This window comes from Oenanthe melanoleuca, chromosome 1 (genome assembly GCF_029582105.1).
Source record: "Oenanthe melanoleuca isolate GR-GAL-2019-014 chromosome 1, OMel1.0, whole genome shotgun sequence".
Taxonomy (NCBI): Eukaryota; Metazoa; Chordata; class Aves; order Passeriformes; family Muscicapidae; genus Oenanthe; species Oenanthe melanoleuca.
In genome coordinates this window covers 44,204,766-44,219,566 of record NC_079333.1, presented here as the reverse complement: position 1 = coordinate 44,219,566, position 14,801 = coordinate 44,204,766, and the positions used below count along the sequence as shown (strand labels likewise).

The 14,801-nt window shown below is 38.9% G+C and overlaps 1 protein-coding gene across 4 annotated transcripts in view; it reads right to left on the bottom strand.

Annotated features, from left to right (window-relative positions):
• Positions 1-252: 252 nt before the first annotated feature.
• Positions 253-14,801, bottom strand: part of SGCG (sarcoglycan gamma) — a 104,002-nt gene continuing 89,453 nt past the window's right edge. For all 4 annotated transcript variants that reach the window (XM_056482015.1, XM_056482023.1, XM_056482033.1 and 1 more), the window contains 2 exons: positions 5,121-5,244; positions 253-3,694 (listed from right to left, as the gene is read on the bottom strand). In XM_056482015.1, the coding sequence (XP_056337990.1) occupies positions 3,521-3,694; positions 5,121-5,244 (298 nt within the window). In that variant the 3' untranslated portion in view covers positions 253-3,520. The remainder of the gene's footprint in view (positions 3,695-5,120; positions 5,245-14,801) is intronic.

Here is a 14,801-nt window from a genome sequence, read left to right as displayed (position 1 = left end):
CTACCAAAATTTCTTTGTTTACTTTTACCTACTACTGATTAAGATAAAGGAATTCTAGAAATGTCAAATGAAACATAATTGTAAAGCATTTTGTAAATTCTGCAAAGTACATTTTTAGTTGGGACCAAGACTTGTGTTCATATTTTAAATAAAGTACATTTCATATTCTTAGTCTTGGAAAAATAAGTTTGTTTTAAAAATGAAAGCTTTAATTTACCCTGTGTTTCATTTGAATACAAAAGCAGAAGCAGATTGTTCAAAATGTATAAAGTTTATTCAAGGACTCAGTTTCCAATTCTTGCAATTTCCTTTTGCATAAAGCTATATAAAGATAGACAAATGCAAATACTAAAAGAAATGGGAAAAAAGCTCATGTTTGGGCAATCACCAGTAAAGTTTTTCTATCATTTTTCCATTGTGTAACAACTGCAACCAGTTGCTAGAACTGCTGTAAATAATTCTTTTTGAGGGAGTAATTATGCAAACAAATCAGTTCACTACGCTGGTAGTGCTTTTTTTCTCTTCTCTGTTTGGATAATACTTTTGGAAATAAAGTAGAGAAGTGCATACTCTCACCTCCCTGTGCCATAATTTTCTGTTACTCTGTAACTATTTACTGAAGTTTGATTCAAGTAGAAACAGTCATTTTGAACAAACTATGTTGAGATTATTCAGATTAATTCAAATTGTAGCATCAGCTGATTACACTCTGGTAATTTTAGCATAAATTTTGTTTCTCTACTACCATACCTAAAAGAAAAAAAAAAAAAAAAAAGGACAAGATGTTGCCAGTTATACTTTACAAAATGTGCACAACTTCTATACTGGAACAATACTTCTGATGTCAGTGTTGTAGCATAATGAAAAGAAGAATGATATTTAAGCAATGAAAAGGATCACATTGGTGATTTGGGTGATGGCAGTGCTGAGGGTACAGCAGACCTCTTTAGGTTTTGGTACTACTCAGAAATCTCCTGTGAAATGAAGCAAGTGCAGAAGATTTATCTCCAGAAGAAAAGTGGTAGTTACTGCAGTGTCTAAAGGAAGTGCCATCCTACTTAATAGTGTTACCAGCCAGGGGACTGCACCCTGATTTTCCTAGCTCTGTAGGGTCAGGTTATTCTTGCCTGGAAAGCCTCACTTCAATCCCTTGCTGTGAATTAATTGGCAAATCACATTTGAAAATGTGCCTCCAAAACAAAAGCTTAAAACGTGTAACTTAAAAATGCCGTGCTTCTATTGTCAGCAGAACAAGCAGATTTTAACTATTTTGCAGTATCTGGCTAATATTTAGGGTGAATTATTTGTTTGATACTCCATGGAAGTGGGCATATGTTCCTTGATGTCAGAACAGTGGCTCAAATTTCTAAGGACTCAAGTCCCAGTTTTGCTGTTAATATTACACCTGTAAGAGACTGGTGACATTACAGTTCTCCAAGTTCCCTGTAGCAGCAGTTTTTAGGTATCTGGCACATGTGAGGGTATTTGCTGACCTTTATTTTAGTACTCATACTTTCTATCCAATGAGTAAGCTAAGTCTGCTTGTATTTTGGTTTGTAAAAGCTTGTGCACAGAGCTGGGACCACCAAAACTGACTTTAAAGAAATACTGAAGACAAGTTTCTGTTAAAATGTGCCTCAGCTGAGAGCTTAGCTGTAGAGACAGACATAGTCAAGAGATACAGCTGTGGAAACAAACATTTTTTTCTTTATGGCCAACAGCCTTGGACTCACTCCTGTCTTCAGGATTCTAAGTGATTCTAAGCCCAAGAAAAGGGATTTCAGATATGGAAGATGTGTAGCTTCCTACATCTCCTTTAGGCAGTGTGACAGCAACTGGAGCACTCTCCAGGTAATGTGAAACCTTGCTTCACTGGCTCAAGCTCACCTCAAGTGTTTCCTACTTGCACTGCTGAAGCTCTTTGAGCATTAATTACTGAGAGCTGTGTCCTGCTGCTGAAGTTCTGTACATCAGACTCTAGGAGAAACTGCAAAGGCAGCCCTTACCCTGGGCTTTACCTATTAGTGGAAAAGGTTAACTGGGACTCAGCTCAGGTTTTTGTGTGTGCCTGGAGATCTCATCTGAGTATTGGTTTTCTTCCTATGTTCACCAGAGCCAAAGTAGCAAGTTTTTAAAAAGTTAGTAGTTATTTTGTCCTGATTCTTCTGTTTTAAGGATGATGAATAATTTTTTCCAAAAAGTGGATATTTGTGGTTTACTAACACTGTGGGTTAAAATCCTTCTGTAAATAGACACCAAGGCACTGTGTGATAGCTCCTTCCTGGAAAGTAAAATGATAACGTATATACAAAACGGCATCAAAGGAATTAAAAACCCATGAGGTTTAAACAACAGACTACTAAATACAAATCTTGCTACCCAGAGGTGTGCAAACAATTTATTTGTGTTCAGTGCAACACCATACAGGGGAACAGGTCTGCAGTTGTGTTTCTTTACAAGACCAATAAATAGTTTGTCAGCTCTGGTGAGCATTTATTTTGTATCCAAAGTCCTAATGTAAAAAGTAGTAACAGTTTTACTCTCTGTTTGTGATGCAGTCCCACTCTGACAGGATCAGAAATAGCAGTCAACAGGTGCAGATAGAAATGAAATATTCCTCTTAATTAAAATCTGTGGGCTGCATAAAAGGATTTTTTCCCACTGCCCAAATAGTTCCTTGTGCCAGACAATCTGAAGACATTTGTTTTTTTTTCTTTTTACTAGTCCAGCTGGCACAACAGATTGCCTTGTTGAATGTGCTAAAATAAAATAAAAAAGGATTAAAATGAATATGGCGGTACAGGCAGTAGAACAAACAATTGCTATTATAAAACATAATAACATATTTCACTGTTGTATAGTGATCTGAGACACAGAGAGATCTTCATGACTTCTGGAGCATTCTGCATTAGTTATTTTTATATGAAACCCAATAAGAAGCAAATCAGCATATGTGTTGCCAAATTAAAATAGAAAGCTATTAGCAAATTAACATATTTGACACAGAACTTATACAAATACCACGTTTTTCTATCTTGTGTTATTGCAAGAACAAAATTGCATAGACCATTTGCTGGCACTTTCTGAATTCTCCAAATAATACTTTGTCTTACAAATAATTCAAGTAGTTCCCTCAATTTAATTTCACCCACTAATACAGTAAGTGTTTTACATGTTGTGAGAGGAAAAACCCACGGATCTCAAAAATATGAACAATGACATAATCATCTGAATAATAGTTCAGCAAGGAAACATATTTGTTTTATTTTTTATGCTCTTTGTAAGGCTGTTTTCCAAGTGTTACTGACAAAACTTAATTAGATTCAAGTCATTCTTTTGAAGTGAAAATGTCGTTTGTGCTCTTCTTCCCCTTACACCCTGTATTCCAGAACTGTAGATGCAGATTTGTTTCCTAAATTGTAAGAACTTTGTTTATAAAATGCTGAAAAGTGCGCTTTCAGTACCGCCCTTTAGGGGTAACACAACGCTGGGATGCTCAGGGTGTGCAGCCTGTTGGGTCTCACTGGCAGACCCGGCTGTACTCCTGGCAAGTGGAGCCCACGCCGGCCACTGACAGGTAGAGCTTTCCATCGGGGCACACGCAGATCTCATAGAGCCCCTGGGAAATCCCGGAGCCGCCCCTCGCACCCTCGGGCAGCTTGGGCAGTCGCACGGTTTCGGCATCGAGCAAAAGCTGTTCGGGGAAAGAGCAGGACAAACGGGGTTGTTAGGGATAATACAGTAATAATGTGCCATGAGGCAAGCTGAATTTGTCCAGGCAGAGGCTTAAGAATGGCCTTTTACACGGGACTTGTTGCATAGAAAGCTTCTCTGAGCCCCAGGCTCTTGGCAGACATTAACAGGACAGGAATAAGCTGTGCTCACTCTCTTCTTAGCAGAGAACTGGTGGCCAACAAAGCCAAGTGCAATGTCCTGTACAATCCCCAGAATGGATACAAGCAGGGTGATGAATGGATGGAGAGAAGCCCTGAGGAGAAAGATGTGGGGGTATTGACAAATGAAAATCTTTGTATGAGCCAGCAATGCGCACTCAGCCCAGAAAATCAATCGCATCCTGGGATGCCACAGGAGCAGCGTGGTCAGGGGCCAGGGAGGGGATTCTGCCCCTCTGCTCTGCTGTGCTGCATCAGCTCTGGGGGCCAGCACATAAGAAAGACATGGGCCTGTTGAAATGAGGAGGGACATGAAGATGCTCAGAGGGATGGAGCATCTCTCCTATGAGGAAAGGCTGAGAGAATTGGGATTGTTCAGCCTGAAGACCTCATCGTAGCCTTCCAGAACTTAAAGGGGGCCTACAAGAAAGCTGAGGAGGGACGCTTCATCAGGGATACTGGTTTTAAATTGGAAGAAGATAGATTTAGATTAGGTCTAAAAAATAATTTCTTTCAGTGGTGAGGCACAGGAACAGGTTGCCCAGAGAAACTGTGGATGACCCATCCCTGGAAGTGTTTAAGGCCAGACTGGACTGAGCTCTGAGCAGACTGGTCTAGTTGAATGAAGGTGTCCCTGTCCACGGCAGGGGAAGTTGGAGCAGGATGATCTCTGAGGTCTCTTCTAGCACAATTCACCTAAGGTAAGTGGCAGGGTCCCTGCCCACACACAGAACAGGACACTAGCACTGCTGCTGGACCCAGGTCTGTCCTGGCCTGAGTGCTGAGGCTCACTGCAGAGCCAGCAGGTTGAGGATGGATGTGGGCTGGTTTTAGTTCCTCTGTGGAATAACTGGCACAGTACAACCTTGCAGAGGGGATAAATAGGCTGCTGCATGTTGCCTCCTGTTAATGATGTCTGCAGAGCTTCATTCCTAAATTTTGCCACTCTGGGGCTGTGTCTGCTCTGAGCCAAGGTGCCTGGGAATCTCTGTGCTAGTGGGGAGTTAAGCAGTATCCAAGTTTTATTAGAAAGCATCTCTCTAAGCTTATACAATATTATGTCTGTTGGTAGTACTATTTACATAAAATTTTGTTGGCACTAATAATTTTAATATCCTGCCACCCAAAACCTGAGGAATTAAATTAACAGAACTTGAAAAAAAGACTTGAGGTTATAGCCACACAGAAGATCAACCACAGTTAGGGAAAAGAAGGGCTTGTACTCACCACGCCATCACTGCTGTGTAGTTTGATATCCATCTGGGAAAGGGCTTCAATATTCCCAGCTTGTGCTTTGATATTAATTCCTCGTGGTGCATCCATGCTCAAAGATCGAGTTGGTGATTCCAGCCTAAAAGCAGGAGCAGGAAATCGGACAGTAGCACAATCTCAAACGTTCCCTTATTTTAGGAAAATAAGTAAACATTGAACAAGCCCTTGCAGGCTCTTGCCTGAAGTCATATAAAAGATGCAGCCTCCCTTTTCTTCAGGCAGACTTGAAAAAGGAGGCAGCTATCTCAAAAACCAACAAAGCATCCCAAATGAAAATTCCAGATTAATTAATAATACAAATGGAAGGTATTATTTAATACCCAACTACAGATTAATTCAGTATAACAGTAACTTAATGTATTAACCTGGAACTCAGTTTTACATTAGTTAGTTTCAATTTCTTTTTATTTTTAGCATAATAAGACATTGAAATAAATACAAATAATGCAACCTGGAACTTTTTTTAATCAATGAGGTTTTTGACACTACAATTAGTTGGACCAAGGTTTCACTCAGTGTGTGCGCGTGTGTGTGTGTGCTGTTAACTAGATGACATCTGAAACTGAAAAACTGTTAATTTGAAATAAAAATTATACAGTATAACAAACAGGGAGTTGCAAACCTTGCAGTGCCACAAGATGGCAGGAAGGCACTGTATTATCTGAGTAATCACCTCGTCGGATCAGCTGTGCAGGATTAAAAATTTTTACTTTTCAAAGAGATAAGGCCTTGTTTCTTCAGAATTTTGGTATCATTTCCATATAAAGTAGCAGGGTAGAAGTATAATTAAAAATCACAAGAAGGAAAGAAAAAGCCCAATCCTAGCAACAAGCAGGGGATTATGTTGCTTCTTTTGACCATTACCTAGAACTGCTGCATCTGGAGGCTCTGCAGGATCAGAATTGTTACCTACCAGGTTTTGATAATGATTATTCACTCACCCTTCCTGATGACCCCAGCCAACACTAAACAGGTGAATATGAAGGCTAGGGAAAGTGAGGCAACTGCTGGTCCCTGTTTACAGCTGTGCTAGCTTTCCTATTCCCTGGACACATACCACAGAATGTGGGCTGCATCCACGCTGCAGAACACAGACACACTTGCTCCCAAGCCTGCATGCTCTCACCCACTGTTTTCTAGAAATGCAGAGGGTTGTGTGTGGTGCATGCACCCCCAGCAGATGCTGTGCTGGCTCCACTGGTGCTCCAGGGCTGTGCAGTGCTGTGGCAGGGGAAGCTGTGCCCAAGCAGGTCCCTTACTGGGAATGCATTGTGTCGCGAGTCCAGACTGACTGCCAATCATTGGCAGGAATTAACTGTCTAATCTACTGAGACTCTTTCAATTCTTCCTTTTCTTTTTGTTTTCCTGTTCCTTCATTAAAACCAGAAGATAAAATAAGAAAATTTGGGCATGTGAGAAAGGTCAGTTGTATCTTGGAATTCTGAAGAAGCTAAATCCAGCTGATAACTTAAAACCTAAATCCATGATATCTCAGCACAGTCACTGAAACTTCATTTTTTTATCCACAAATCTGAAAATAGCTCAAGCAATATTGGCTTATCACTGCTTGCCAGAGTTAGCAGAAGACTCTATCTTCTCTGATCTTCAAAGGTCCCTTCCAACCCAAACCATTCTATGACTTCATGTTTCTATGATCTGCCTCTCCCTGACACCTCCTGGGTTTACCACCTTCAATCAGTTTAAACTCAAGACTGATAAATAAATAAAATATTAACAATGAGTAAATGCATCATGGCCCCATATTGAGACCATATCCACAAAAAAATTTGATGCTTCAATCCATGAATCTGAGCTAGCACAAACTGCTGTCATGGTCATGCTGTGTACCAGGGCATGAGTATGAGCTCGTTCTGCATCAGATAACCAATATAGTATTAGAAATCTTTATTAAGCAGTGTTTGGTATTTAACAACTTTGGCATAAATTTTTGCTTTAGATCTCTAGATTTATACCTCTATGAAATAAAAATCAGTTCTTCCCTGAGTGATTAATGTGGGAGGTCTGCTTCATTGGAATACTTTTCAGTGCACATTAGTATGCATTATATACTGAAAAATTAAACAAAGTTTCTATTTTCAATCTTTTAAATTTAATATATTTTCATAAGTTAGTGTCAAGGTAGTTAAGTATAACTTTGCCATAGTTTGTCTTGACAAAAAGCTTTAAACTCTGAAATAGCTTATGTTCTTTTATAAAGTATTTCACCTACATAAGCAACTAAATGTAGCCATAAATTTTTATTTTTAAACTCCGTCAATATCACAAGACAGCAGACTGGGACAAATTTCTGAGAGTATATCAGACATGGAGTTTAAAAAGCAATCAAACACAAGTGAAATATTTCTTACTTTTTACAAAAATTAATGCTGGAATGAAGCCTACAGACTTCGGAAGCACTTAGATTTATGACATGACATAGACATAATTTAAATTACATTGGCTATATTAATCACAAAGCTAAATTTCTGCTGTTTATACAGGTCCTATTTCTAGATTAACTCAGCCTGGATTTGCCTAATTAAGCACGTCATTGAAGCTTCCTGGCAGTGCAAACTGTCGTGAGTCAGTGATATGAACTGTAATATGTGAGATTCTTGCAAAGGCAAGAGTCAATAACACTAATGATGCACTTCTTCCTACAGTATTCAAAGGTTCAGTGTCTGAAGTCCAGATGTACTCAAAGGGAAATGGGCACCTGGTGTAAAAACAGCCTGAGTTGAACTTTGACTTTGAATGTCCCTTCTCAGTGCCCACATCACCTGCATCCCTCAGGTGTCCTGGCACAACAAGAATTCAGTTTGTTTGCAAATGATGGAGGGTGCTTGGAGAGTAAGAGGGAAGAAATTAATTGTCTTAGAGTTTTTGGTCACTTGATAGTGTTTGCATTTGTGCATTAGAATGATCAGGGAATATATTGCTACCAGTCACCTTTTTTTTTTTTTTTTTTTTTTTTAACTTACAGACACATAAATTGCATTTAAGAGGATGAAGTGAATGATCTTTACTATCTAGGGGAATTAATCTATGTAATCTGCTGTCCTAAATGTGACATCTGTCACAGCCTCTATCTCACTTGGGAAGATGGATTCTATACTTTCAAGTAGCTTCTAGGTACTGTGGTAGCTGCCAGGGTCAATTAGCAATGGGTGTGGTGCAAGAGAAATTGATCTGGGCAGCACAACATTTGATGCCAAGGACCTGACAGCCCATTATATGTGTCCTGAGGAGTACTCTGCACTAGCTGTTGCCATCTGGATGCCCAGAAAAGGTGGACCACATTAGGTGTTCTCTAAGAGATCACAGCTTTCAGATCAGTTTAACACAAATGTCTCCCTGTCCATGTACCCCAAACAGTTCCACAATGAAAATCCAGATGTGGAGAGCTCAGGCCATTGGGAGATCTCCCTCAGCAGCATGTTTCTAAAGACACTCAACTAGACATACCCACAGATTGCAAGGCAATGCAAGCCTCACTTGCAGAACAGTTACTCTGCCTTGCTCCCCTTCACCCCAACCCCTGTAGCCTGAGAAGCTGCACCATGTCAGCCTAAGAATGGCAGAGAAGGGTGAGGGAATAGGTAGTCCCTGGTAATAATTTACTGCTGTTATTTGCTGGATATTGGTTCTTCATAGTCCATTGCAACTAAAGCAATTGATTACAGCAAAGATAATATTTTCATTGCTGTCTTCTTACTTGTTGGTAAGAGTTCCAGGAGTCAACTACACAGTCTTGTCTGGCTGCCAAAGAATTCTGGTGCTGAGCTGTGCTAAATAATTCATGAAGGACTGTGTGAAGAATATTCTGAGGGAACCTCGAGAGCATCCAGTCTCTGAAACCATCCCAACAACCCAAAGGCTTGGAGATTTCCCTTTTCCTATGAGCATGGTGCTAACTCGTGCCAGATCACCAGAAATTGCTCGGTTGGCTGCTAGGGAGGATGTGAGGGCAGTGGCAGCCTGCAGCAGTTCTGGGAAAGAAACAGATGGCACTGCCTGTGCATGCTGCAGGAATATTGATCTCTTTTTTCATCCTGGTCTGGCAGGAGTCAGAAGGATACCTTACAGATCTTGTAAGTACCACAAGGTACCAGAGAGCTGGTTCTAGGACTGAAAAAAGAATACCACAAGTTTCCTACCACAGTTTGGGTTTGCTTGACCCTTAGAGCAGAACAGAGGAACCACCTTGCTCTTGGGTAATTATTTATCCTTTCCTTCTGACCTTTTTGATTTTTCCAGCTCATGAGTCATCATCTCTCCTGAATTCAATGGGAAGAGAATTCCATGGTATGGCCTTAGACAGAAATTGCCCATCTGTATGCCTTCTTCCCAGCACCTATCTAAGGAAGATCATGGTTACTGCAACAGGGATCAACACTACCTCAAATATTGTGGTGCACTCAAAAACTGCATCCCTGGAAGCATCCAAGGTCAGGCTGGACAGGGCCTTGAGCAACCTGGTCTAGTGGAAGGTGTACCTGCTCATGACAGGGGGTTGGAACCAGATGATCTTTAAGGACCCTTGCAACCCAAACCATTTTGTGACTCTATAATCAAAATATCTTTTTCAAATCATCAGGTAAGGAAGAGATCCTTACACCCCTTTGGTGTGCAAAAAGAAATCCTGCTATGAACACCTGTCTGAGAGTTCATCTGACTTTGAAAAGGTCAAAGGGGAACAGAAATTAAATTATGCAATTACTAGAGGTCCTGGAGCAAAGGATGAATAGAAAAGGCTAGAAATGAAGAGGAAAAAAAGAAAACATATGAGGGGAAAAGGGGAAAAAGGAAAATCTTTAACTTGTCAAAGAACTAATGTTTTGAAAGGCAAAAAATCAACCTAGAGGATTCTGTGGGCTTAATTTGCCTTGGTTCTCTGTAGATGTCTGCTTTGAGCCCTGCTTTTTGAATTCATGTTAACCTTTAAAAGGCAATAGCAGTATATTGACTTTTTGATTAGTCTGAAAGTAGTCTAATTCCCCAGCCATTCAGCTAGACATTGTAAGAGAGTAAACCATAGGCAGAGCATGCACTAGTCACACAGGAAAAAGAGACTGTCAGCATTTATTTATGGTGCAGTATCCACAATTTCAAACTGTAGCCTTTCTTTATGAGGAAGCTGGATTCCTGTTGACATGAGCAAAACTGGGCTGGAGCTAGAGGTGGAGAGTGAGCAGCAGGCATAGAGCAATGCCTGCTGCCAATCCTCACCCATATTCACTTATCTCCCAGCAGCTTGCTGTTTTGAGGTCAGGTGAATGGGGAGGGCGATCAGGATGCAGCAAGAAGAACATGATGACCCAAACTTGAGGATCTTGGTGTTCTGCCTTGTGGCTTTTGTTAGCTTGCCAGAAGGTCCAAAGGCAAAGAAGGACAAAACAACAGGACTGAGATCTGTCTCAATATATGCCTCATTTCTGTATTTTGTGAAACTATTTTCCTTGGAACAGCTCCTAAAATTACATCTCCTTGCAAAAAGGAAAAATGAGTTTCACAGCATATTCCAGCAACTGTGTCTATCTTAAGGACATGGAAGTATCAGTATTCAACAGTAAACTGTGATAGCTCTTGCTGAATGTCAAAGAATAGAAAACACTAATGACTCATTAAATCTTCTTCCCTGATCAGTTTCTGTGTAATGGAAATATAACAGTTACTTAGTCAAGCCTCAGCACAAAATTCTGATTTGACATAACTTCTATAAATCTTTCAAATGCTGACTGATTTTTCTTTCTAAAATGTCCCATTTTGTATCACACCTATTGAATTCCTTCATCTAGAGGTGGAATAATTACTTCCCACTAGATGATACTGTCTTCCATATTGCCTTTGTTCACTTTGATATTCTAAGTATGAACTTCACTGATTTAAACTAAATGAAACATAATGAGAAGAATTGACTGGAAAACTGCATCCATTTTTCCTTGTCAAGCCCATTAGTTGGTCAATGGTTATAATCTATTGCCCAATTTTTTGTAGCTTAGTTCAAAAAAATCATTTTCCAAGGATGGTTGCCTCTGGGAGTTGTCTGAACTAGGAGGCATATTCTGTTTCAGTATGACTAATGTCAATATCTACAGCTCCTATACACTGAACACTAAGTTAATTTATTATTTATGCCACAATAAAATGTAATATGCAAACCAGTATGTTTTTAATGAATCAAAATTTAACAATTATCTTAAATTTTATAAAAAGAACATTTAATAATTTTTCTACCAAATGAATCTGGCTCTTCCATTGCAAAAAAATCTACAGGAAAACTTAAGAGTAGCATGAGATAGCTTAATATTAAAACTGTGCTTTTAACTTAACTATACCAAAATCCTATCCCAAAACTTTTGGGAAGGAGTTTTCATCATACACAACACAGCTGGGGCTTATTGATCTTGGCTGGAATGAAGGGGAGTCACTGTGAAAACCAAGGAATCAGATCACAAATAGTCACTAGGCTCAAACAAGCAACCTATAGGGAATGCATTTTCTAGAGCTAAAACAATCTTGTAATGACCTTTTGGAATATTGAGCTACTGCATTAATTGACCTTAGACATTATGCTTTCTATGTTAAGACAATCACTGTAGGAAAATAAAATAATAATTAATCAGATTCTATCGTAAGTTTAGTTTTTCATAGATAAATTAATCCATTTATCCTTATTTATTCCTGTATTTAAATAATTTTATCCACAGACTTAATACAAGCTTATAGGTCAAACATTTTGGATATGGAGTCAAGTCTGTTACATGCTCTACTGGTGCATCAGGGTGTTCTACATATTCCAACATTAGAGGTGCAGGACCCAGGAAACCAGCCTGGACTGTGTTCCTCTGGTGATGTCTGTGCTAAGGACTCTATGAAAGAAAAGCACTAACACTACAGGGTTTTCATCCTCTGTTGTGCTTCAGGCTGTGGGTAATCTGATGACCCCAGATTACAAGAAAAGAGAGATTGTGCTATTTTCCTGGTACATATTTGAGTACTCATTAGCTTTAAGAAACAAGTCAGTTGCAGGAAGACATTGGAGATGAGTGTGCAGTGTAGGATAGAAAACCAGAAAAATGTTCAAAACAAGAATTGCAGGAGCCAAGGGAAAAACTGTAAAAGATAAATATAAATGCAAATACATGGGATGCATAATTATCAAGATCAGTATAAGAAAGAAGTCTGAATTTGATGCAGAAGATACAGAGAAGGTTTTCAAGCAAGAAGAGAATCAGAAACTTGATAGCAATGAAAACACTTAGACAGTATTTGAAATTCTCTAAGTCTTTAGTGAGTATAAAACAACCATGGATTTTTACCAACTAAGAAAGGATACTTCTTTTAGGTAAATATGGTGGTGTCATGACTTTCCTGAAAAGAAAGTCAGAGCATGGCTGGGGCCTCCAAGCTAATTATTAGCTTGGAAGGACTCATTATCTCATGCCTGATATCAAACAAGAACCAGTAATTGGCAGCATTTTTCTATATAATCATATAAACTATAATTAGCAATTTAGATGAATTTATGAAATACTAGGTTCCAAGTGGAAAGCCTTAATTCTGCAATTTGAATATTTCCCAGAACAGTACCTCATTTCTTATGATGAGTTTTCATTTCTTCAGACCTACACCAAACGTGGTGGAGTTGGCAAGTTGCACAATTCCTAAATAAATGCCATTGATCCCCTGTGCATCCTTCAAAATTAATAGAAAGAAAAAACTAGTGCTAGAGCATAATTAATCTGCACTGCTTTATATGTCTCTCTAAAGTGCCCTCACAATACCTGTTGCCTTCCAACAAAAGTGATGAGATGTGGTACAGGTATCTGCACCACAGAGTTGAAACAACTCCACCTGAACATCTGCCCAAATAGTTGTAAACCCCCAGGGCCATGCTCCAGGAATATTAGTTTCTGTGTGGGTGGCTTGTGGGAGGATCCCTTTCCACTCCAGTAAATGAATGAATGAATGAATGAATGAATGAATCAATCAATCAATCAATCAATGAACAAATAACTGATTTTGCTTGTAATGAGAGGAGTACTCTAAACCTGGAGGGACATCTGAGATGCACCTGCTTATTCTGGGTACACAGAAGTCCTCTAGCTTTGGTCTCTGTTGTATGAATGCTGCCTAAATATGTAACAGAATGATAACCAGGAGTGTGTGCTGAACCATCAGCTAGATCACATACATGAACAAGGAAGAAATCATTTAGAATCAGCAAAAATGTTAGGCACATGCAGATGAAGGGGTTTCTGTATATTTTTAGATTTTAGCCCTACTCCATATGCATGGGAACCCCAGTTGATTTTTAAATAAATAAATCTAATGGGATTTTTAAAGCTCATTTTGCCTTATGCTAAAAATGATCAAGGATAGTGATCAAAGGCAGAACCCCAAGGCATTGCATTCCTTTTGGGTGCCATTCTTAAATATTGGAAGTATCTGCTGCTCTTGAAGGTGTCATCTGGTCTTTTCTTCAGGATATTTTCCTTTCCTTTAAATAAAAAATTCTTATCATACTTTTATTTCTTGAAATAGCCTGTGTTCCAAGTTAGTTCCATATTTATGTTGTAAATCTGAAATGTGTGGCAGCAGATGATTCCAGTAAAGCTCAGTTATGAGATTCTGGATTCAAGGGAATTGTTCAGCATAAGCACAGCAGGCACTAACACTGCTTATGGCTTAGGGGGGATCTCTGCACAATTACAAAGCCAGATTTGAATAACAGATGTCTCTAGCTCCCAAGGTTTTGGCTAACAGAATTTTTTTTTAATGTAAGCCACACAAAAGTAGTGTTCAAAGTTCTAGGAAAAATTAATTTATGTGTTCTCTTAAAAAAAGAATAAAACAGTTCCCAGTTTTAATGGCACTTTGAAAAGGCTCTAAAAGCAATTTAAAACAACATTTGTAACGTATTCCAAAACATATGATTCCAAAACTGTGATATAATTGTCACAGTGTACTTATTTGTTTACTAGTTCTCCATCCATTTTAAATATTGATGTGTTTTTCCTGTTTGCCCTCTGTCACTCAATGCAGAGTTGCTGAAGGAATGAAGACTACAGATAAGACTGAGACATGATTAAAATAGAAGCTTCTCTCAAGGCTGACAGTTGTGATGAAGAGTAGTAAGAGCTAATTCAAAAGAGGTCTTTGTGATGACCTCAATTTTATGATGTGCTGACTCTCCAGGTAATTAAAAATGACCAAGGCCTTAGTGAATGTGATTAAATCTGGCACATCACAGATGTTTCCAGCATAGCTATCTTTTTCAAATTACTTTAATAATATTATAAAATAATGTCTTGTATTATAAAATTTTAATCTCATATAATAACAGCACTTGCATCATTGTTGTAAAAAATAGGGTTAGCATTTTCCTTATGAGTAGTTTCATAAAATTATCTTCCAGGTTGAAATTTGCCATGCCTTTCTTTTGTGTGTATCTCAAGCAATTTTTTATTTAATATGCTGAAACATAGCACCATTTCTAGTAACTGGAGTTCTTCAGTACATGCTGCTCATAGTATCCACATGTTCTCCATGAAAACAAGCACTCAAGCGAAGAGGCTTTGCTGAAAAGCAGGTCATACCCTTTCCTTCTTGTGTTAGTACAGGGGCTGAATG